We start from the raw sequence: 24,705 nt of genomic DNA, 5'->3' as shown, positions 1-24,705 counted from the left end.
GGGAGAGGAAGAATGCTGGAGACACGGGGGAGAGGAAGAATGCTGGAGGCACAAGGGTATGAGGAAGAATGCTGGAGACACGGGGGGTATGAGGAAGAATGCTGGAGACACGGAGGGGAGGAAGAATGCTGGAGACATGGGGGGTATGAGGAAGAATGCTGGAGACGCTGGGGGCAGAATGCTGGAGACACTGGGGCAGAATGATGGAGACACTGGGGCAGAATGCTGGAGACACTGGGGGCAGAATGCTGGAGATACTGGTGCAGAATGCTGGAGACACAGGGGCAGAATGCTGGAGACACTGGGGGCAGAATGCTGGAGACACTGGGGGCAGAATGCTGGAGACACTGGGAGCAAAATCCTGGAGAAACTGGGGGGCAGAATGCTGGAGACACTGGGGGCAGAATGCTGGAGACAATGGGGGCAGAATCCTGGAGACACTGGGGGCAGAATGCATGCTGGATGAAAGTTGAAAGATGAAGGACTTCACCTAGAGATGTCACTGGTGAGTCAGTGTTACCTATACACTGACACTATACACTGTATACTATATACAGAGCTCCTGTGTATAATGCCACCAGTGATCACTATTACCTGTACACAGACACTGCACACTAAGTACAGATCTCCTGTGTATAATTGCACTTAAGGTGATAGAATTGTGTGTTTTTTTTAAATTACTGATCAGTATTGTAGTATTCAGTCACTATGTGGTGGTAATAGGTGGTCTGGACATGGTGTTGCGGTATTTGTCCCTTGTATGTGTTATTTGGTCACTTTGTGGTGGTAATATGTGGCCTGGTCATGGTGTAGCGGTATTTATTCCTTGTATGTGATATTATTCGATCACTGTGGTGATAATATGTAGTCTGGTCATGGTGTAGCGGTATTTGTCCCTTGTATGTGCTATTTGGTCACTTTGTGGTGGTAATATGTGGTCTTGTCATGGTGCGGTGGTATTTGTTCTTTGTATGTGGTATTATTCGGTCACTGGTGGTAATATGTGGTCTGGACATTGTGTAGCGGTATTTGTTCCTTGTATGTGAGATTATAGGTCATTTTAAAAATTGAAAAATAAATAAAAATATACCAAAATTGTATTGCATATTTGAACAAATATTTAATAGGTTACAGTAGAGTAGGGCCCGGCCAAAAGTGTCAACCGTGTTATGGTGGCGGCTTAAAAAATCTTTTGGCCAAAACAAAAGCTGCTGGCTATATGTGTGATCTGGTGATGGGAACTGTTAATGTGCGATAGGTGAGAAGTGGAGTTTTTCCAAGAGAGAGCGGTGGGACTGTAGACAGTTTGAGGGGTGGAGCCTGGAGGCGGGGCTGGGGTGGAGCCTGGGTGGAATCTCAAGGGGGCCCAAAAAAATTTGCCAGCATGGGGCACCAAAATTTCTAGTGGCACCCCTAGCTGACCCAACCCTCTCTATGAGTTCATCGACGTGGGGCATAGGATATGCATTGAACTTAGACACCTCATTTAGTTTCCTGTAGTTGTCACCACTCTCCTCCAGGCTTCAGCACAAAGACAGTAGGTATGGACCCGCCGCTCTTTGACTCCTTGACGACGCCAAGGCTCACCATTTTCTTCACCTCCTTCTAAGTCACTGCGTGGGGGGTGTAGGTGATTCTATACGGCTTTTGATTCACCCACACATACTGTATAGTTTTCATGATTTCATGCTCAGCATCCTGCATACGTCCTGGCAACTCTAAAAACGGGTCTCTGTTCCACTGAAGCAGTTCTTGGCCCTGTTGGTTCTGGGCCAATGACAGCGTCTCTGCCACCGTGACATCCTCAATGTCCCCATCTAGCTTGTCCAGCCAGCGTGGAGTTTCAACAAGGTCAGCCAGTACCTTAACACTCGGGAGTTTCTCCTCAGTGATACCTACTGCCATACACTCCTGTCGATTGTGATTTTAGAAGATTTTTTTCCATTTTAGTTCCCAAGTAAACAAGTTTACATTTTTAACCCATTCACAGCTGTCAAAGCGATTTGTAGGGACAAATGATAATTTCCAAACACGGAAGGGTGAAACATGATGATTGCTTAGACTCTTTTAACGTCAGTGTTATAGAAGTGATTACGCCGATACCAAGAGATACATTTCATAGTGAGGTTAAGGGAAAAACTTATCACTTTCTTCATTTTGCCAACTGCAAAACTATGGGCATGGTCTACCAATTTAAATGTATATGTAAACTAGAGTACATTGGTATGTGAATTTAAGAACAGAATTGGTGACCACTTGGGGGACATCAGAAATGCCATAGACACTCCCATCTCCAGACATATAAGATTTACTGTATATAATTTTCTTCCTTTTAAGCTTGAATCCCTCCACATTGCTGCTTCTCACTAGTTCAGTGCGGGAAAATCTCCTGGCCAGGACTGCTGGGCGAAGTCTCAACATCGGGACTGTCCCGCTATATATGGGACCGTTAGGGGGCTATGGTATATCACACATATGTACAGCTCTGATCCCTATATATCACACACATGTACAGCTCTGATAACTGTATATTACAGCTGATCCCTGTATATTACATGCATATGCAGCGCTGATCCCTGTATATCACAGATGCACAGCTCAGATCTCTGTGTATTACATCTTCTCACTGTATATTACACACATGCACAGCTCTGATCCCTGTATATTACATCTGCTCACTGTATACTACACACATGCACAGCTCTGATCCCTGTATATTACAGCTGATCCTATATATTACACCCATACACTGCTCAAATCTTGGCATATTACAGCTGACTCCTGTATACTGCACACATTTACACCGCTGATCCCTGTATATCACACGCATGCACAGCTCAGATCCCTGTATATCACAGCTGTAGGGCTATGCGTGCTGTATACTTCATCTTCCTCCTATGATAAGAACACATCGCACAATCTCTGCTGCTGCAGCCTCACTACCCAGAGCCGGATTCTGCCCACAACACGTGACTAATCACATGACCATGACATCCTCTAAGGTCCTGCAGCCCTCTAGGACCTGACATTCGCTCTCCGGCTGCTCCGGTTCCGCCTCCGGTGACGTATGATATTATTGCCGGAGCTGTCATGGCGGCTCAGAAGATCAATGAAGCTTTAGAGCATCTGGCGAAAGCGGAGAAATGGTAAGAGGAGGCTGGTGCGGGTGTGTGCACAGTGACTGCTGCTGCCAGAGGCTGCGCTGCCTGATGTGTCCCTGCCATCATGCCCCTGCCTCCTCCTTATTCTGCCGCCTGGGATTCTCTGTGGGATCCGGCCATCCCTGGGCTCATGGGCAGCTCTGCTGTATACAGAGTCCCCTCATTGCTTCCCAAGGGTTAGTAGATGTGCCATTCAGAAGTGTAGGAAAGCTGGGTGACTCCTCCCTCTGCCCTGTGACTACTGGTGGTTCTGTGCTGGGTCCTCCTGTGACTCCTGGTGCTGACGTGCTGGGTCCTCCTGTGACTCCTGGTGGCTCTGTGCTGGGTCCTCCTGTGTCTCCTGGTGCCGACGTGCTAGGTCCTCCTGTGACTCCTGGTGCTGACGTGCTGGGTCCTCCTGTGACTCCTGGTGCTGACGTGCTGGGTCCTCCTGTGTCTCCTGGTGGTTCTGTGCTGGGTCCTCCTGTGACTCCTGATGCCGACATGCTGGGTCCTCCTGTGACACCTGGTGCCGACGTGTTGGGTCCTCATGTGTCTCCTGGGGGTTCTGTACTGGGTCCTCCTGTGACACCTGGTGCCGACGTGCTAGGTCCTCCTGTGACTCCTGGTGCTGACGTGCTAGGTCCTCCTGTGACTCCTGGTGCCGACGTGTTGGGTCCTCATGTGTCTCCTGGGGGTTCTGTACTGGGTCCTCCTGTGACACCTGGTGCCGACGTGCTAGGTCCTCCTGTGACTCCTGGTGCTGACGTGCTGGGTCCTCCTGTGACTCCTGGTGCCGACGTGCTGGGTCCTCCTGTGTCTCCTGGTGCCGACGTGCTGGGTCCTCCTGTGACACCTGGTGCCGACGTGTTGGGTCCTCATGTGTCTCCTGGGGGTTCTGTACTGGGTCCTCCTGTGACACCTGGTGCCGACGTGCTAGGTCCTCCTGTGACTCCTGGTGCTGACGTGCTAGGTCCTCCTGTGACTCCTGGTGCCGACGTGTTGGGTCCTCATGTGTCTCCTGGGGGTTCTGTACTGGGTCCTCCTGTGACACCTGGTGCCGACGTGCTAGGTCCTCCTGTGACTCCTGGTGCTGACGTGCTAGGTCCTCCTGTGACTCCTGGTGCCGACGTGTTGGGTCCTCATGTGTCTCCTGGGGGTTCTGTACTGGGTCCTCCTGTGACACCTGGTGCCGACGTGCTAGGTCCTCCTGTGACTCCTGGTGCTGACGTGCTGGGTCCTTCTGTGACTCCTGGTGCCGACGTGCTGGGTCCTCCTGTGTCTCCTGGTGCCGACGTGCTGGGTCCTCCTGTGTCTCCTGGTGCCGACGTGCTGGGTCCTCCTGTGTCTCCTGGTGCCGACGTGCTGGGTCCTCCTGTGACTCCTGGTGCCGACGTGCTGGGTCCTCCTGTGACTCCTGGTGCCGACGTGCTGGGTCCTCCTGTGACTCCTGGTGCCGACGTGTTGGGTCCTCCTGTGTCTCCTGGTGCCGACGTGCTGGGTCCTCCTGTGTCTCCTGGTGCCGACGTGTTGGGTCCTCCTGTGTCTCCTGGTGCCGACGTGCTGGGTCCTCCTGTGTCTCCTGGTGCCGACGTGTTGGGTCCTCCTGTGTCTCCTGGTGCCGACGTGCTGGGTCCTCCTGTGACTCCTGGTGCCGACGTGCTGGGTCCTCCTGTGACTCCTGGTGCCGACGTGCTGGGTCCTCCTGTGACTCCTGGTGCCGACGTGCTGGGTCCTCCTGTGACTCCTGGTGCCGACGTGCTGGGTCCTCCTGTGACTCCTGGTGCCGACGTGCTGGGTCCTCCTGAGGTTTCCACAGTGCGTTCCTGACTTCCTCAGGGATCCTACAATCCTGAATGTTGAGCTGAAACCTAATGTGAACGCGTCCTAGGAAATATTTGAAAGGAATAGTCGCATCGCAGACATGTAGGAGGCTGTGTCCTCTCGTGCGTGGAGAGGCCCAATGTGCAGCTCACTGAGGCATTTCCTTCTTGCTACCACATTCTATTGCAATTCTGGAAGAATTGGATTATCATCAGATTATTGTATTACGGCCGGGATCACACACAGCGAGATACGGCCGAGTCTCGCAGGTTAAAAACGAGCTCTGGCGCCGGCACTCCAGAGCGGAGCGTGCGGCCGCATAGCAATACATGGAGCTGCACGCTCCGCTCCGGAGTGCCGGTGCCAGAGCTTGTTTTTAACCTGCGAGACTCGGCCGTATCTCGCTGTAGTGTGACTCCGGCCTACAGGACTTTCTCTGTCATGTCCTGGCTGTAGGAACATCTGTGTAGTTTTCATTCTGTTTTGCGTTTTGTTACAGTTTGAAAACTGGGTTCTTAAAGTGGAAACCGGACTATGACAGCGCGGCTTCCGAATATTCCAAGGCAGGTATGTACAGAAGCGACAGCACAGGAGGAATGGAGGACACCGGGTTTATTCTCCATCACACAGGACTGCAGTGAGTTGTAATGTGTGGTCGGGTCACACGACGGTATTTTCTCTAATCCGAGAAAATCTGTCCGATTATGCTAAAAACACTTTCATCAGAGTTTGACCGTAGTGTCATTCGATTTTCTTAGTTGAGGAAGAAAAGCTGTAAATAAAGGTCTCCATCTTCTCCATTTTATCAGATGTCTTCTGAGTGCGGTCCGATGGTTTCCATGTACTCAGTGACTTGCATGGCTGAGTGCGATCTGATTATCGGATGTAAATCGTGCATTCTGCTATATTTTTCCTTTAACAGACTTTGAGAAAAAATTGATATAAACCGAAAAAAACACGGTAATGGATCAATGTAATGATATAACTCTAAATTACAGTTTGTTTGCAGTGTGGTAATGCACAAAATCCATACCAAAGTAGGGGTAAATATTCAATACAAAGTTTATTGGAAAAATTATATCAATAAATCACACAGACAAAAATAGAGGAGTAGGTGAGCAATCACAGCTAAAATATTCAGCGTATCAGATGGTATAAAGTACGCTGATAGACCGCACAAATATCACTGCTGCAGTGCCTGCAATACACGATGCAACGACGTCATAAATCTGAATATAGACAAGGAAAATGGTGTGCACTCAGGTCAGGGACAAGGAGGTGCTGGTAAACTGACCGTGAGGTCAAGTCAATTATTCAAAAAAGATTACCGCACTCAAGACTGGTAAGATGCAAAAGGTGTATGTCAATTTTATTGAAGAAAACAAAACAAAAAAGAAGTGGTTGCCACATTCATATTCATTTGAAATAGACAAAAACCCGACGTTTCGACCCTCCCGGGTCTTACTCATGGGGTTACTCAAGTCCTTTGACATAGATGCATAATAGTGGCAGTGGTAGGGGGTGTACGACCGATCCCTTGTTAAGGCACAACCTTATAATAAAGCCAGTCCGGGCAGAAGTGTCTCGGGAGCACAGAATCTGGGTGGTGAGGGCCGTTAGAGACCTAGTGGGTCTGAAAAGGGTCCCTGGGAGGATTAGCGGCGCATCCCGCGCCTTGCTGCGATGTCCTGGGGGAGACCCGGAAAGTGAGTGACCCGCTAATCCTCCCAGGGACCCTTTTCAGACCCACTAGGTGTCTAACGGCCCTCACCGAGACACTTCTGCCCGGACTGGCTTTATTATAAGGTTGTGCCTTAACAAGGGATCGGTCGTACACCCCCTACCACTGCCACTATTATGCATCTATGTCAAAGGACTTGAGTAACCCCATGAGTAAGACCCGGGAGGGTCGAAACGTCGGGTTTTTGTCTATTTCAAATGAATATGAATGTGGCAACCACTTCTTTTTTGTTTTGTTTTCTTCAATAAAATTGACATACACCTTTTGCATCTTACCAGTCTTGAGTGTGCGGTAATCTTTTTTGAATAAATCTGAATATAACAGACAGGGTGTCAGTAAGACCTTAATGAGGAAAAATAGATACAAGGCTAAAATAGGATTATTGTCAGTCTATTGAACACCCGAAATCATGGTCTACTAAAACATTAAATATGGTGCAAGGTATGGTCGAGGCTCCTCTGTGTCCTGCTAGCACACCTGCACTCTCCTGCCACGATGTCTCAAGGTATTAGCACTTAGCCAGGTCTGGCAGCATCTGAATCTTTCAATACCTCGCACCATATTTAATGTTTTAGTAGACCATTATTTCAGGTGTTCAGTAGGATTATTGTCAGTCTATTTTAGCCTTGTATCTATTTTTCCTCATTAAGGTCTTACTGACACCCTGTCTGTTATATTCATATTTATGACGTCGTTGCATCGTGTATTGCAGGCACTGCAGCAGTGATATTTGTGCGGTCTATCAGCGTACTTTATACCATCTGATACGCTGAATATTTTAGCTGTGATTGCTCACCTACTCCTCTATTTTTGTCTGTGTGATTTATTAATATAAGTTTTCTAATAAACTTTGTATTGAATATTTACCCCTACTTTGGTATGGATTTTGTGCATTACCACACTGCAAACAAACTGTAATTTAGAGTTATATCATTACATTGATCCATTACCGTGTTTTTTTCGGTTTATATATGTTGGCTTGGGGGTGCGTCCTCTGTTAGCCTTGAGGACTCTTTTGTAGGTTCTACTTTAAGAAAAAATTGAACCTGTGCACGGCCTCCTAGACTAACATTAGTCCGAGTATCATACAATGTTTTGTCAGATGGCACTCGGACCAAAAATTGTTGTCTCCAGCAAAATGGGCTCCGACTCCATGACTACAACTCCACAGCCCTGCCAGGGCTATGGAGTCGGTAAGCCAAACCTCCAACTCCTCAATTTCCCTGACTCCGACTCCACAGCCCTGGTCTCCACAAGTCCTTATAGGGGTTTTCTGGTCTTATGATTGTGATGACTTCTCCCCAGGATTGAAAATAGGAAAATGACAGCGCTCCATCTGGGTGTAATCCAAGTATGAAAATTTATTTAAGCCATAAAACAGCAAACAGCAACGTTTCGACCCTGTGGGTCTTTATCAAGCATACCCTTCAGTACATAGGTCCGGCTATATATAGTGTATGTGCCACACAGGGCACCAATCACCAACACGCCGCCCCCTAGCACATAATTAACAATTTAAAAAATAAAAACAGACATCAAACATATGTCAATTAAAAGTCTCCCAGCACTAGTAATAGACATGTGTACAGCAGGTTAATATTCCCCACTGTTCAATATAAACAATCCAAAATCCTGAAGACTCCAACTATCCAGATCCGGTGACGGGGTGAACATAACTGTATCCTCCAATCATCTCTCGTCCACATGGAGTAGTAAACAGAGCGCTTCCAATCGATTCCAAGCCTGCATTTGCGTCATAAGATGTAGCGATGCCAATCAGAGGATTCCTTATCAGGACATGTCTTCACCACCAATAGTAGGACCTATAACAAAATCAGTAATCACCCACGTCATAACCCCGACGCCTCCAGCCACCAGCTGCATAACTCGGCAAGTGCCGGCGCGTCACCTATCAAGACCGCCCCCAGCACGTGACCGCGTCGGGAACCAATCGAAAGCGGCGAGCGCCACACACCCACCCAGTACAGAGCTCGGGGCCAAGCTGAAGCGTTACCAAGACGACCACAACGCCATGTAATACATCCAGCAGCCGGCTGGATCCAGCGTTGCAGCAACGAGGAGGTGCACACGATCATCCGCCCAGGTCGGGACCCCACATGCAGCCAAGTGGGGAACCAATGAAGGGCCGAGACCGTAATGCCCCTACCTCCGCGGCCCGCAAGGTAAACAGCGGCGTAATCAGAGCACCCGCAATCTGGGCTCTGTGCTTGTAATGCAGGAATCACCCATCCAGGCTATATCCGAATACTCTGAAACATTGTTGTTATAAATGGCAAATCCCCATCTTATACATGGATATATCTGGGGCGTAGATTACAAAAGGGAGGTGCAATGAATGAACAATGCCCGAATATCCTCCAGATCTCCCATTATACTACTAAACCACTATAGTGACTATCCATATATAAGGACCCAAAACAGATTAACACAATAAATCACAAAAAACTACTATAATTAATAAACCAAATATAAATCATACTATTAACACTATGCAACAGTCGAGGGGCACAGGAAACGGAGCCCAATGTGATCCCACATCAAGGGCAAAATTGAAGTATATGAGATGTTCCATCCTATTGACCGTCGACTGTAGCAGAATCTACCTAAACAAAAAAGAGAAAAATAGATACAAAAAATCAGGAAATAAGAACCATACAGTCTATCACATGACCTAATTCGGCCGCAGAGATATTAAAAACAAAAACCAATGATCATGAGTCCCCAACCCTACCGTACACAAGCATGTAGATTGAAGTCAATATTAAGGCCTTTGGGTTGTAACGACCCCAAGGTATAAATCCACCGGAGTTCCTTAGTCTTGAGAATTTGTAGTCTATTACCTCCTCTCCTGAGTACCGGGACACTATCTATCACCCTAAATCTAAGTTGGTTTACTGAATGTCTATTATCAGCAAAATGCTTAGGGACTGGTAATTCAGTAAGCCCCGTTCTCACTGTGCTCTTGTGTTTATTAATGCGTGCCCTCACTTCCATGGTTGTCTCACCAACATAGGTGAGTCCACAAGGACACACAATCATGTACACAACATAACTTGAAGCACATGTGTATCTCTCCTTGAGAAAATTCTTCTTTCCAGTATGTGGATGGTAAAAAACTCCCCCTTTAGCATGTTGTTACAGCAAGAACAGCCCAAACATGGGAAATTCCCATTTTTAGCTGAACTTAGGGTACTCTGAATCGATTTTTTTGGAAGTCCCAATATCAGATTTCACAAGTCTATCTCTGAGGTTACGTCCCCTTTTAAAAGACATCATGGGGAAAGTCTCAAAGCTAGGGATAGAAGGAAGACCCCGTTGCAACAGGGTCCAGTGTCGTCTCAGTATGTTCCCAATACGATTACTGGCTGAATTGTAGATCGACACAAAAGGAATCCTGTCATTCGTAGATTTAACGCGAGTCTTATTCCGGATACTATCACGGGAGCAACCCGCTGCCTTAACCTTATACCTAGTTACCTCCCTAATAGGGTATCCCCTAGAGATAAATTTACTACACATCTCATTAAGTCTAAGATCTACCCGTTCCTCATCAGACACAATTCGTCTCACTCTTAAGAGCTGACTCCACGGAAGAGAACCCACCATTTTTCTTGGGTGATTGCTATCAAAAGCTAATAATCCATTTCTATCCGTTTCTTTAATAAAAATGTCAGTCTCTAATTTATTCCCACATTTGTAGACCAGAGTGTCCAAGAATTGTATCTGTGTAGTTGAGTGAGTCAGAGTGAATTGTAATTCGGGGTATATATGATTCAAAACCCCATGGAAGGCCTCTAGCTCAACAGAAGTACCCTCCCATATCACGAAAATATCATCAATGTAACGCCACCAGGCTCTGACGTGGCGCCAGAGGCTAGATTTGTACACAAACTCATCCTCAAGTACCGCCATGTAGATGTTGGCATATGTAGGGGCCACATTGGACCCCATGGCGGTACCTCTCAATTGCAAGAAAAACTCATCCTCAAACAGAAAAAAATTCCGTCTGAGGATGAATTCCAGCAATGTGAGGACGAGCTGTGCACACTCCGGGGCCACGTCAGAGCCCGATAGCGCACATGAGACCGCTTCCAGCCCTTTATCATGTTCAATGGAGGTATATAAAGATACCACATCAAAAGAAACCAAAATGGTGGATTCAGAAATAATAACATTTTCAATCTTATTTAAAAAGTCCCCCGTATCCCGAATGTAGGACTTTGCTGATGTGGCATATGATCTCAATACACGGTCCAAAAAGATTGCAACATCATTAAAGAGGGAGCCCCTCCCCGAAACGATAGGTCGTCCCGGGGGGTTGTACAGATCTTTATGTATCTTTGGCAATACATATAGTACCGGGACTACCGGAGCTTCAATCATCAAGAATTCAGCCAGCTTGTGGTCAACGAGTCCCAATGCAAGGGAGTCGTTGACCACAAGCTGCAGCTCCTTCTGGAAACGGACAGTTGGGTTACAAGGCAGTCTCTCATAGACCGCTCCATCGTCCAGTTGTCTTAGAATTTCTGCCCTGTATTTAGCACTGTCCATCACCACCACCGCCCCACCTTTATCAGCTGGTTTGATTGTTATTAAAGTATTATCGGCTAAAGCCTTAAGTGTGTTTCTTTCAACCAGTGTCAGATTTTGAGCTGTAGTAGCTTTAAAGTCTTTTTTCAATCTCTCAATATCCCTCTGCACCAATTCTACATAGGACTCCACAAAATGATTTCTACTGGGTGGTTGAAAATTGCTTTTGCTATATAGGCCCACCCCTTTCAAGGTAAAGCTATTTTCAATACTATCTGTAGTGGTGCTCGGGAGTTCAGGTCTTTCCGTTCTTTTAGAGAAAAAAGTGGTTAGTCTTAATCTTCTAAAAAAAGCTTGCAAATCCACCTCCAATGCAAACCAGTCGGGGCTATATGAGGGGCAGAATGACAACCCCTTGGACAGTACCTTGATCTCAACATCAGACAAAACAACAGACGAAATATTCACCACCAACTCCTTACTGTCACTCAGTTGTCCTTCATGTTCCTTGTTCTCATCATGGTATTCCGTCCAGGACGTTGTTCCCGAGATGTCCCTCCACCTCTTATGTTTGCGGCCCCCTCTCCGACCACGTCTCCGGGGATGGCTTTGTCCGTCTTCTCTTTGCCTAAAAAAGGCTGACGATGTTGTGTCTTCTTAGACTCTCCAGCATTGGAATCATCCGTTGATTCTGAATCAGCAGTAGTAAAACCAAAATTGGTCTGTTTTCTCAGACGTTTATTAAAGGGAACCTGTCACCCCGTTTTTTGAGATTGAGCTATAAATACTGTTAAATAGGGCCTCGGCTTTGGGAAAATGGCCGCCGCGATCTCTAATGCGCACGCGCGGCATCCCGCGGCCATTTTCCTGAAGCCCCGAGCAGCAGAGCACTCGATCTGCGCACGCGCGGCCCCAGGAAGATGGCCGCCCCCACCGATGCAAGGGATTACAGCGCAGATCGCGCGCTGTGTCTTCACCACTACACCACTACGCCACCAACGTAAAGCTGAGGAAGAACCACCGATGTCACCACGCCCTCCCGACCTGACCAGCCTGATTGACAGGCGAAAACGGCGACTTTGGTAAGTTATTTCTCAGCATACATAGGGAATCGGGGTACACTACATACACTATAGGAACACACAGCGCAGGCCCTATTTAACAGTATTTATAGCTCAATCTCAAAAAACGGGGTGACAGGTTCCCTTTAACCCCTTCAAGACCCAGCCTATTTTGACCTTAAAGACCTTGCCGTTTTTTGCAATTCTGACCAGTGTCCCTTTATGAGGTAATAACTCAGGAACGCTTCAACGGATCCTAGCGGTTCTGAGATTGTTTTTTCGTGACATATTGGGCTTCATGTTAGTGGTAAATTTAGGTCAATAAATTCTGCATTTATTTGTGATAAACACGGAAATTTGGCGAAAATTTTGAAAATTTCGCAATTTTCACATTTTGAATTTTTATTCTGTTAAACCAGAGAGATATGTGACACAAAATAGTTAATAAATAACATTTCCCACATGTTTACTTTACATCAGCACAATTTTGGAAACAAAATTTTTTTTTGTTAGGAAGTTATAAGGGTTAAAATTTGACCAGCGATTTGTCATTTTTACAACGAAATTTACAAAACCATTTTTTTTAGGGACCACCTCACATTTGAAGTCAGTTTGAGGGGTCTATATGGCTGAAAATACCCAAAAGTGACACCATTCTAAAAACTGCACCCCTCAAGGTACTCAAAACCACATTCAAGAAGTTTATTAACCCTTCAGGTGCTTTACAGCAGCAGAAGCAACATGGAAGGAAAAAATGAACATTTAACTTTTTAGTCACAAAAATTATCTTTTAGCAACAATTTTTTTATTTTCCCAATGGTAAAAGGAGAAACTGAACCACGAAAGTTGTTGTCCAATTTGTCCTGAGTACGCTGATACCTCATATGTGGGGGTAAACCACTGTTTGGGCGCACGGCAGGGCTTGGAAGGGAAGGAGCGCCATTTGACTTTTTGAATCAAAAATTGGCTCCACTCTTTAGAGGATACCATGTCACGTTTGGAGAGCCCCCGTGTGCCTAAAAATTGGAGCTCCCCCACAAGTGACCCCATTTTGGAAACTAGACGCCCCAAGGAACTTATCTAGATGCATAGTGAGCACTTTGAACCCCCAGGTGCTTCACAAATTGATCCGTAAAAATGAAAAAGTACTTTTTTTTCACAAAAAAATTCTTTTAGCCTCAATTTTTTCATTTTCACATGGGCAACAGGATAAAATGGATCCTAAAATGTGTTGGGCAATTTCTCCTGAGTACACCAATACCTCACATGTGGGGGTAAACCACTGTTTGGGCACATGGTAAGGCTCGGAAGGGAAGGAGCGCCATTTGACTTTTTGAATGAAAAATTATTTCCATCGTTAGCGGACACCATGTCGCGTTTGGATAGCTCCTGTGTGCCTAAACATTGGCGCTCCCCCACAAGTGACCCCATTTTGGAAACTAGACCCCCCAAGGAACTTATTTAGATGCCTAGTGAGCACTTTAAACCCCCAGGTGCTTCACAGAAGTTTATAACGCAGAGCCATGAAAATAAAAAATAATTTTTCTTTCCTCAAAAATGATTTTTTAGCCTGGAATTTCCTATTTTGCCAAGGATAATGGGAGAAATTGGACCCCAAATATTGTTGTCCAGTTTGTCCTGAGTACGCTGATACCCCATATGTGGGGGTAAACCACTGTTTGGGCGCACGGCAGGGCTCGGAAGGGATGGCACGCCATTTGGCTTTTTAAATGGAAAATTAGCTCCAATCATTAGCGGACACCATGTCACGTTTGGAGAGCCCCTGTGTGCTTTAACATTGGAGATCCCCCAGAAATGACACCATTTTGGAAACTAGACCCCCAAAGGAACTAATCTAGATGTGTGGTGAGGACTTTGAACCCCCAAGTGCTTCACAGAAGTTTATAACGCAGAGCCATGAAAATAAAAAAAAAAATTATTTTCTCAAAAATGATCTTTTAGCCTGCAATTTTTTATTTTCCCAAGGGTAACAGGAGAAATTTGACCCCAAAAGTTGTTGTCCAGTTTCTCCTGAGTACGCTGATACCCCATATGTGGGGGTAAATCACTGTTTGGGCACATGCCGGGGCTCGGAAGTGAAGTAGTGACGTTTTGAAATGCAGACTTTGATGGAATGCTCTGTGGGCGTCACGTTGCGTTTGCAGAGCCCCTGATGTGGCTTAACAGTAGAAACCCCCCACAAGTGACCCCATTTTGGAAACTAGACCCCCAAAGGAACTTATCTAGATGTGTGGTGAGCACTTTGAACCCCCAAGTGCTTCATAGAAGTTTATAATGCAGAGCCGTGAAAATAATAAATACGTTTTCTTTCCTCAAAAATAATTATTTAGCCCAGAATTTTTTAATTTTCCCAAGGGTAACAGGAGAAATTTGACCCCAAAAGTTGTTGTCCAGTTTCTCCTGAGTACGGTGATACCCCATATGTGGGGGTAAACTACTGTTTTCTGCACACGTCGGGGCTCAGAAGGGAAGTAGTGACTTTTGAAATGCAGACTTTGATGGAATGGTCTGCGGGTGTCACGTTGCGTTTGCAGAGCCCCTGGTGTGCCTAAACAGTAGAGACCCCCCACAAGTGACCCCATTTTAGAAACTAGACCCCCCAAGGAACTTATCTAGATATGTGGTGAGCACTTTGAACCCCCAAGTGCTTCACAGACGTTTACAACGCAGAGCCGTGAAAATAAAAAATCATTTTTCTTTCCTCAAAAATTATGTTTTAGCAAGCATTTTTTTATTTTCCCAAGGGTTACAGGAGAAATTGGACCCCAAAAGTTGTTGTCCAGTTTCTCCTGAGTACGCTGATACCCCATATGTGGGGGTAAACCACTGTTTGGGCACACGTCGGGGCTCAGAAGGGAAGTAGTGACTTTTGAAATGCAGACTTTGATGGAATGGTCTGCGGGTGTCACGTTGCGTTTGCAGAGCCCCTGGTGTGCCTAAACAGTAGAGACCCCCCACAAGTGACCCCATTTTAGAAACTAGACCCCCCAAGGAACTTATCTAGATATGTGGTGAGCACTTTGAACCCCCAAGTGCTTCACAGACGTTTACAACGCAGAGCCGTGAAAATAAAAAATCATTTTTCTTTCCTCAAAAATTATGTTTTAGCAAGCATTTTTTTAGATTCACAAGGGTAACAGGAGAAATTGGACCCCAGTAATTGTTGCGCAGTTTGTCCTGAGTATGCTGGTACCCCATATGTGGGGGTAAACCACTGTTTGGGCACACATCAGGGCTCGGAAGTGAGGGAGCACCATTTGACTTTTTGAATACGAGATTGGCTGGAATCAATGGTGGCGCCATGTTGCGTTTGGAGACCCCTGATGTGCCTAAACAGTGGTAACCCCTCAATTCTACCTCCAACACTAACCCCAACACACCCCTAACCCTAATCCCAACTGTAGCCATAATCCTAATCACAACCCTAACCCCAACACACCCCTAACCACAACACTAACCCCAACACACCCCTAACCCTAACCACAACCCTAATTCCAACCCTAACCCTAAGGCCATGTGCCCACTTTGCGGATTCGTGTGAGATATTTCCGCACCATTTTTGAAAAATCTGCGGGTAAAAGGCACTGTGTTTTACCTGCGGATTTTCTGCGGATTTCCAGTGTTTTTTGTGCGGATTTCACCTGCGGATTCCTATTGAGGAACAGGTGTAAAACGCTGCGGAATCCGCACAAAGAATTGACATGCTGCGGAAAATACAACGCAGCGTTCCCGCGCGGTATTTTCCGCACCATGGGCACAGCGGATTTGGTTTTTCATATGTTTACATGGTACTGTAAACGTGATGGAAAACTGCTACGAATCCTCAGCCAAATCCGCACCGTGTGCACATAGCCTAATTCTAAAGGTATGTGCACACGCTGCGGATCCGCAGCAGTTTCCCATGAGTGTACAGTTCAATGTAAACCTATGGGAAACAAAAATCGCTGCACACATGCTGCGGAAAAACTGCACGGAAACGCAGCGGTTTACATTCCGCAGCATGTCACTTCTTTGTGCGGATTCCGCAGCGGTTTTACAACTGCTCCAATAGAAAATCGCAATTGTAAAACCGCAGTGAAATGCGCAGAAAAAAACGCGGTAAATCCGCCATAAATCCGCAGCGGTTTAGCACTGCGGATTTATCAAATCCGCAGCGGAAAAATCCGCAGAGGACCAGAATACGTGTGCACATTCCTAACCCTAACCCTAGCCCTAGCCCTAACCCTAACCCTAACCCTACCCCTAACCCTACCCCTAACCCTACCCCTAACCCTACCCCTAACCCTACCCCTAACCCTACCCCTAGCCCTAACCTTAACCCTAACCCTACCCCTAACCCTAACCCTATTCTAACATTAGTGGAAAAAAAAAAATTCTTTATTTTTTTATTGTCCCTATGGGGGTGACAAAGGGGGGGGGGGGTCATTTATTATTTTTTTTATTTTGATCACTGAGATAGATTATATCTCAGTGATCAAAATGCACTTTGGAACGAATCTGCCGGCCGGCAGATTCGGCGGGCGCACTGCGCATGCGCCCGCCATTTTGGAAGATGGCGGCGCCCGGGAGAAGACGGACGGGACCACGGCTGGATCGGTAAGTATGATAGGGTGGGGGGGGACCACGGGGGGGGATCGGAGCACGGGGGGGGGAATCGGAGCGCGGGAGGGGTGGAACGGAGCGCGGGGGGCGTGGAACGGAGCACGGGGGGGCTGGAATGGAGCACGGGGGGGTTGAACGGAGCACGGGGGGGGTGGATCGGAGTGCAGGGGGGGTGATTGGAGCACGGGGGGGTGATTGGAGCACGGGGGGAGCGGACACGAGCACGGGGGGGAGCGGAGCACTGGACGGAGGGGAGCCGGAGCAGTGTACCGGCCAGATCGGGGGGGTGGGGGGGCGATCGGAGGGGTGGGGTGGGGGCACACTAGTATTTCCAGCCATGGCCGATGGTATTTCAGCATCGGCCATGGCTGGATTGTAATATTTCACCCGTTATAATGGGTGAAATATTACAAATCGCTCTGATTGGCAGTTTCACTTTCAACAGCCAATCAGAGCGATCGTAGCCACGAGGGGGTGAAGCCACCCCCCCTGGGCTAAACTACCACTCCCCCTGTCCCTGCAGATCGGGTGAAATGGGAGTTAACCCTTTCACCCGATCTGCAGGGACGCGATCTTTCCATGACGCCGCATAGGCGTCATGGGTCGGAATGGCACCGACTTTCATGACGCCTACGTGGCGTCAAAGGTCGGGAAGGGGTTAAAGAAACGGATAGAAATGGATTATTATCTTTTGATAGCAATCACCCAAGAAAAATGGTGGGTTCTCTTCCGTGGAGTCAGCTCTTAAGAGTGAGACGAATTGTGTCTGATGAGGAACGGGTAGATCTTAGACTTAATGAGATGTGTAGTAAATTTATCTCTAGGGGATACCCTATTAGGGAGGTAACTAGGTATAAGGTTAAGGCAGCGGGTTGCTCCCGTGATAGTATCCGGAATAAGACTCGCGTTAAATCTACGAATGACAGGATTCCTTTTGTGTCGATCTACAATTCAGCCAGTAATCGTATTGGGAACATACTGAGACGACACTGGACCCTGTTGCAACGGGGTCTTCCTTCTATCCCTAGCTTTGAGACTTTCCCCATGATGTCTTTTAAAAGGGGACGTAACCTCAGAGATAGACTTGTGAAATCTGATATTGGGACTTCCAAAAAATCGATTCAGAGTACCCTAAGTTCAGCTAAAAATGGGAATTTCCCATGTTTGGGCTGTTCTTGCTGTAACAACATGCTAAAGGGGGAGTTTTTTACCATCCACATACTGGAAAGAAGATTTTTCTCAAGGAGAGATACACATGTGCTTCAAGTTATGTTGTGTACATGATTGTGTGTCCTTGTGGACTCACCTATGTTGGTGAGACAACCATGGAAGTGAGGGCACGCATTAATAAACACAAGAGCACAGTGAGAACGGGGCTTACTGAATTACCAGTCCCTAAGCATTTTGCTGATAATAGTAACATAGTAACATAGTAACATAGTTAGTAAGGCCGAAAAAAGACATTTGTCCATCCAGTTCAGCCTATATTCCATTATAATAAATACCCAGATCTACGTCCTTCTATAGAACCTAATAATTGTATGATACAATATTGTTCTGCTCCAGGAAGACATCCAGGCCTCTCTTGAACCCCTCGACTGAGTTCGCCATCACCACCTCCTCAGGCAAGCAATTCCAGATTCTCACTGCCCTAACAGTAAAGAATCCTCTTCTATGTTGGTGGAAAAACCTTCTCTCCTCCAGACGCAAAGAATGCCCCCTTGTGCCCGTCACCTTCCTTGGTATAAACAGATCCTCAGCGAGATATTTGTATTGTCCCCTTATATACTTATACATGGTTATTAGATCGCCCCTCAGTCGTCTTTTTTCTAGACTAAATAATCCTAATTTCGCTAATCTATCTGGGTATTGTAGTTCTCCCATCCCCTTTATTAATTTTGTTGCCCTCCTTTGTACTCTCTCTAGTTCCATTATATCCTTCCTGAGCACCGGTGCCCAAAACTGGACACAGTACTCCATGTGCGGTCTAACTAGGGATTTGTACAGAGGCAGTATAATGCTCTCATCATGTGTATCCAGACCTCTTTTAATGCACCCCATGATCCTGTTTGCCTTGGCAGCTGCTGCCTGGCACTGGCTGCTCCAGGTAAGTTTATCATTAACTAGGATCCCCAAGTCCTTCTCCCTGTCAGATTTACCCAGTGGTTTCCCGTTCAGTGTGTAATGGTGATATTGATTCCCTCTTCCCATGTGTATAACCTTACATTTATCATTGTTAAACCTCATCTGCCACCTTTCAGCCCAAGTTTCCAACTTATCCAGATCCATCTGTAGCAGAATACTATCTTCTCTTGTATTAACTGCTTTACATAGTTTTGTATCATCTGCAAATATCGATATTTTACTGTGTAAACCTTCTACCAGATCATTAATGAATATGTTGAAGAGAACAGGTCCCAATACCGACCCCTGCGGTACCCCACTGGTCACAGCGACCCAGTTAGAGACTATACCATTTATAACCACCCTCTGCTTTCTATCACTAAGCCAGTTACTAACCCATTTACACACATTTTCCCCCAGACCAAGCATTCTCATTTTGTGTACCAACCTCTTGTGCGGCACGGTATCAATCGCTTTGGAAAAATCGAGATATACCACGTCCAATGACTCACCGTGGTCCAGCCTATAGCTTACCTCTTCATAAAAACTGATTAGATTGGTTTGACAGGAGCGATTTCTCATAAACCCATGCTGATATGGAGTTAAACAGTTATTCTCATTGAGATAATCCAGAATAACATCCCTCAGAAACCCTTCAAATATTTTACCAACAATAGAGGTTAGACTTACTGGCCTATAATTTCCAGGTTCACTTTTAGAGCCCTTTTTGAATATTGGCACCACATTTGCTATGCGCCAGTCCTGCGGAACAGACCCTGTCGCTATAGAGTCCCTAAAAATAAGAAATAATGGTTTATCTATTACATTACTTAGTTCTCTTAGTACTCGTGGGTGTATGCCATCCGGACCCGGAGATTTATCTATTTTAATCTTATTTAGCCGGTTTCGCACCTCTTCTTGGGTTAGATTGGCGACCCTTAATATAGGGTTTTCATTGTTTCTTGGGATTTCACCTAGCATTTCATTTTCCACCGTGAATACCGTGGAGAAGAAGGTGTTTAATATGTTAGCTTTTTCCTCGTCATCTACAACCATTCTTTCCTCACTATTTTTTAAGGGGCCTACATTTTCAGTTTTTATTCTTTTACTATTGATATAGTTGAAGAACAGTTTGGGATTAGTTTTACTCTCCTTAGCAATGTGCTTCTCTGTTTCCTTTTTGGCAGCTTTAATTAGTTTTTTAGATAAAGTATTTTTCTCCCTATAGTTTTTTAGAGCTTCAATGGTGCCATCCTGCTTTAGTAGTGCAAATGCTTTCTTTTTACTGTTAATTGCCTGTCTTACTTCTTTGTTTAGCCACATTGGGTTTTTCCTATTTCTAGTCCTTTTATTCCCACAAGGTATAAACCGCTTACACTGCCTATTTAGGATGTTCTTAAACATTTCCCATTTATTATCTGTATTCTCATTTCTGAGGATATTGTCCCAGTCTACCAGATTAAGGGCATCTCTAAGCTGTTCAAACTTTGCCTTCCTAAAGTTCAATGTTTTTGTGACTCCCTGACAAGTCCCCCTAGTGAAAGACAGGTGAAACTGCACAATATTGTGGTCGCTATTTCCTAAATGCCCAACCACCTGCAGATTTGTTATTCTGTCAGGTCTATTAGATAGTATTAGGTCTAAAAGTGCTGCTCCTCTGGTTGGATTCTGCACCAATTGTGAAAGATAATTTTTCTTGGTTATTAGCAGAAACCTGTTGCCTTTATGGGTTTCACAGGTTTCTGTTTCCCAGTTAATATCCGGGTAGTTAAAGTCCCCCATAACCAGGACCTCATTATGGGTTGCAGCTTCATCTATCTGCTTTAGAAGTAGACTTTCCATGGTTTCTGTTATATTTGGGGGTTTGTAACAGACCCCAATGAGAATTTTGTTACCATTTTTCCCTCCATGAATTTCAACCCATATGGACTCGACATCCTCATTCCCTTCGCTAATATCCTCCCTTAGAGTGGACTTTAGACAAGACTTTACATAGAGACAAACCCCTCCTCCTCTCCGATTTTTACGATCCTTTCTAAACAGACTGTAACCCTGTAAGTTAACTGCCCAGTCATAGCTTTCATCTAACCATGTCTCGGTTATTCCCACTATGTCAAAGTTACCTGTAGATATTTCTGCTTCTAGTTCTTCCATCTTGTTTGTCAGGCTTCTGGCGTTTGCGAGCATGCAGTTCAGAGGATTTTGTTTTGTTCCAATCTCCTCACTGTGGATTGTTTTAGAAATGTTCTTACCTCCCTTCTGAGTATGTTTTCCTGGGTCGTCTTTGTTCGAGTCTAATGTTTTTCTTCCCGTCCCCTCTTCTTCTAGTTTAACGCCCTCCTGAATAGACATTCAGTAAACCAACTTAGATTTAGGGTGATAGATAGTGTCCCGGTACTCAGGAGAGGAGGTAATAGACTACAAATTCTCAAGACTAAGGAACTCCGGTGGATTTATACCTTGGGGTCGTTACAACCCAAAGGCCTTAATATTGACTTCAATCTACATGCTTGTGTACGGTAGGGTTGGGGACTCATGATCATTGGTTTTTGTTTTTAATATCTCTGCGGCCGAATTAGGTCATGTGATAGACTGTATGGTTCTTATTTCCTGATTTTTTGTATCTATTTTTCTCTTTTTTGTTTAGGTAGATTCTGCTACAGTCGACGGTCAATAGGATGGAACATCTCATATACTTCAATTTTGCCCTTGATGTGGGATCACATTGGGCTCCGTTTCCTGTGCCCCTCGACTGTTGCATAGTGTTAATAGTATGATTTATATTTGGTTTATTAATTATAGTAGTTTTTTGTGATTTATTGTGTTAATCTGTTTTGGGTCCTTATATATGGATAGTCACTATAGTGGTTTAGTAGTATAATGGGAGATCTGGAGGATATTCGGGTATTGTTCATTCATTGCACCTCCCTTTTGTAATCTACGCCCCAGATATATCCATGTATAAGATGGGGATTTGCCATTTATAACAACAATGTTTCAGAGTATTCGGATATAGCCTGGATGGGTGATTCCTGCATTACAAGCACAGAGCCCAGATTGCGGGTGCTCTGATTACGCCGCTGTTTACCTTGCGGGCCGCGCGAGGTAGGGGCATTACGGTCTCGGCCCCTCATTGGTTCCCCACTTGGCTGCATGTGGGGTCCCGACCTGGGCGGATGATCGTGTGCACCTCCTCGTTGCTGCAACGCTGGATCCAGCCGGCTGCTGGATGTATGACATGGCGTTGTGGTCGTCTTGGTAACGCTTCAGCTTGGCCCCGAGCTCTGTACTGGGTGGGTGTGTGGCGCTCGCCGCTTTCGATTGGTTCCCGACGCGGTCACGTGCTGGGGGCGGTCTTGATAGGTGACGCGCCGGCACTTGCCGAGTTATGCAGCTGGTGGCTGGAGGCGTCGGGGTTATGACGTGGGTGATTACTGATTTTGTTATAGGTCCTACTATTGGTGGTGAAGACATGTCCTGATAAGGAATCCTCTGATTGGCATCGCTACATCTTATGACGCAAATGGAGGCTTGGAATCGATTGGAAGCGCTCTGTTTACTACTCCATGTGGACGAGAGATGATTGGAGGATACAGTTATGTTCACCCCGTCACCGGATCTGGATAGTTGGAGTCTTCAGGATTTTTGATTGTTTATATTGAACAGTGGGGAATATTAACCTGCTGTACACATGTCTATTACTAGTGCTGGGAGATTTTTAATTGACATATGTTTGATGTCTGTTTTTATTTTTTAAATTGTTAATTATGTGCTAGGGGGCGGCGTGTTGGTGATTGGTGCCCTGTGTGGCACATACACTATATATAGCCGGACCTATGTACTGAAGGGTATGCTTAATAAAGACCCACAGGGTCGAAACGTTGCTGTTTGCTGTTTTATGGCTTAAATAAATTTTCATACTTGGATTACACCCGGATGGAGCGCTGTCATTTTCCTATTTTCAGTCTTCTACGGTCCTAGTGGGTTCCCTGGACCTGGACGGGCGCTCCAGTTAAGTGAAGTGCGGTTAGCCATCTTGGTTGTTCTTCCCAGGATTGGTCTTCAGTATCAGATGGATGGGGATTTGATACCCTGCACACCTACTGATCATCTGGAATCTACTTCCATCTTGGATGGATGGTGAAACTTCTAGTTGGCTGCATGGTGTAGAATTGTGCTACAATCTATGCTAATTTCTGGTGTAATTTTTAAGAGATCCATCTGTGAGAAGTGGAAAAATTCACAAGTCTTTTACAGCTTTCTTATGCCACAATACTGGTGCAATGCCAATAATGAATCTCGCCCCTAAGTATCTCTCTTCCAGGCTACAGGGGGACAGCTGTCAGATTTCATGGTGGATTTAGAGACTTACATGGCTGCCATCAGGGGAAAGTCTGTGTTTGAAACATGTCTGTATTTTTCTCATTTGAAAATAAAGGTTTGTCTACCTGTCTGTGATGACATTTTGCCTGGAAGGACGAGGCAGGCTGGCCAGTTACTGCCTTGTATACTCATGGCTCTATGATCTTCATGTCACTGCAGTGGTTATTGACTGACATCTGCTTATCTGGATGTAAAGAGTAATGCTTTTGTTCACTGATTGTAAGCAGGGATCCTGAAAATGATGAAAAATAAGCACAAAGTATTATAGAAAGTTGCACATCCTTCTAAACCCTTTCCATTTTCACACTGAGCAATGAATTTAATAGTCACATCTATTCTCAAGTCATTATCCTACCACCTAGATGACCACCAGGGCCATGGAGTCGGTAAGCCAAACTTCCCACTCCAACTCCTCAATTTCTCTGACTCTGACTCTTTCATACATGACTCATGTTTCAGGGATAACATTTACTGTAGTAAAATGGTATGAAGCATTTCATCACCATTATGATACAATAATAAAGCTATTTACTTTAATCCTGTTTTCCTATTCACTCTAGCAGTTCTGAGATGAGTGCAGGATTGCAGGCGTTCCTTTCTTTTTTCTCTGATAGAGGTGGAGCGTCATTACTGAGCATGTGCATAAAGTGCAGCACAGATTCATCTCCACTACGACCCCACAGCACTGCCTCACTGCTGAGCATGTACATAAAGTGCAGCACAGATTCATCTCCACTACGACCCCACAGCCCTGCCTCACTGCTGAGCATGTACATAAAGTGCAGCACAGATTCATCTCCACTATAACTCCACAGCCCTGCCTCACTGCTGAGCATGTACATAAAGTGCAGCACAGATTCATCTCCACTATAACTCCACAGCCCTGCCTCCCTACTGAGCATGTGCATAAAGTGCAGCACAGATTCATCTCCATCATAACTCCACAGCCCTGCCTCACTGCTGAGCATGTACATAAAGTGCAGCACAGATTCATCTCCACTATAACTCCACAGCCCTGCCTCACCACTGAGCATGTGCATAAAGTGCAGCACAGATTCATCTCCATCATAACTCCACAGCCCTGCCTCACTACTGAGCATGTACATAAAGTGCAGCAGATTCCTCTCCACTATAACTCCACAGCCCTGCCTCACTGCTGAGCATGTACATAAAGTGCAGCACAGATTCATCTCCACTATAACTCCACAGCCCTGCCTCACTGCTGAGCATGTACATAAAGTGCAGCACAGATTCATCT

At 45.9% G+C, this 24,705-nt stretch overlaps 1 protein-coding gene across 1 annotated transcript in view; it reads left to right on the top strand.

Annotated features, from left to right (window-relative positions):
* Positions 1 to 2,847: 2,847 nt before the first annotated feature.
* Positions 2,848 to 24,705, top strand: part of NAPG (NSF attachment protein gamma) — a 43,430-nt gene continuing 21,572 nt past the window's right edge. The window contains exons 1-2 of the mRNA XM_069731041.1: positions 2,848 to 3,146; positions 5,464 to 5,531. Of these exons, the coding sequence (XP_069587142.1) occupies positions 3,091 to 3,146; positions 5,464 to 5,531 (124 nt within the window). The 5' untranslated portion in view covers positions 2,848 to 3,090. The remainder of the gene's footprint in view (positions 3,147 to 5,463; positions 5,532 to 24,705) is intronic.

Source organism: Ranitomeya imitator, chromosome 6 (assembly GCF_032444005.1).
Source record: "Ranitomeya imitator isolate aRanImi1 chromosome 6, aRanImi1.pri, whole genome shotgun sequence".
NCBI lineage: Eukaryota > Metazoa > Chordata > Amphibia > Anura > Dendrobatidae > Ranitomeya > Ranitomeya imitator.
Note: the sequence above shows the minus strand (reverse complement) of the source record. Positions and strands in the feature narration are given on the sequence as shown.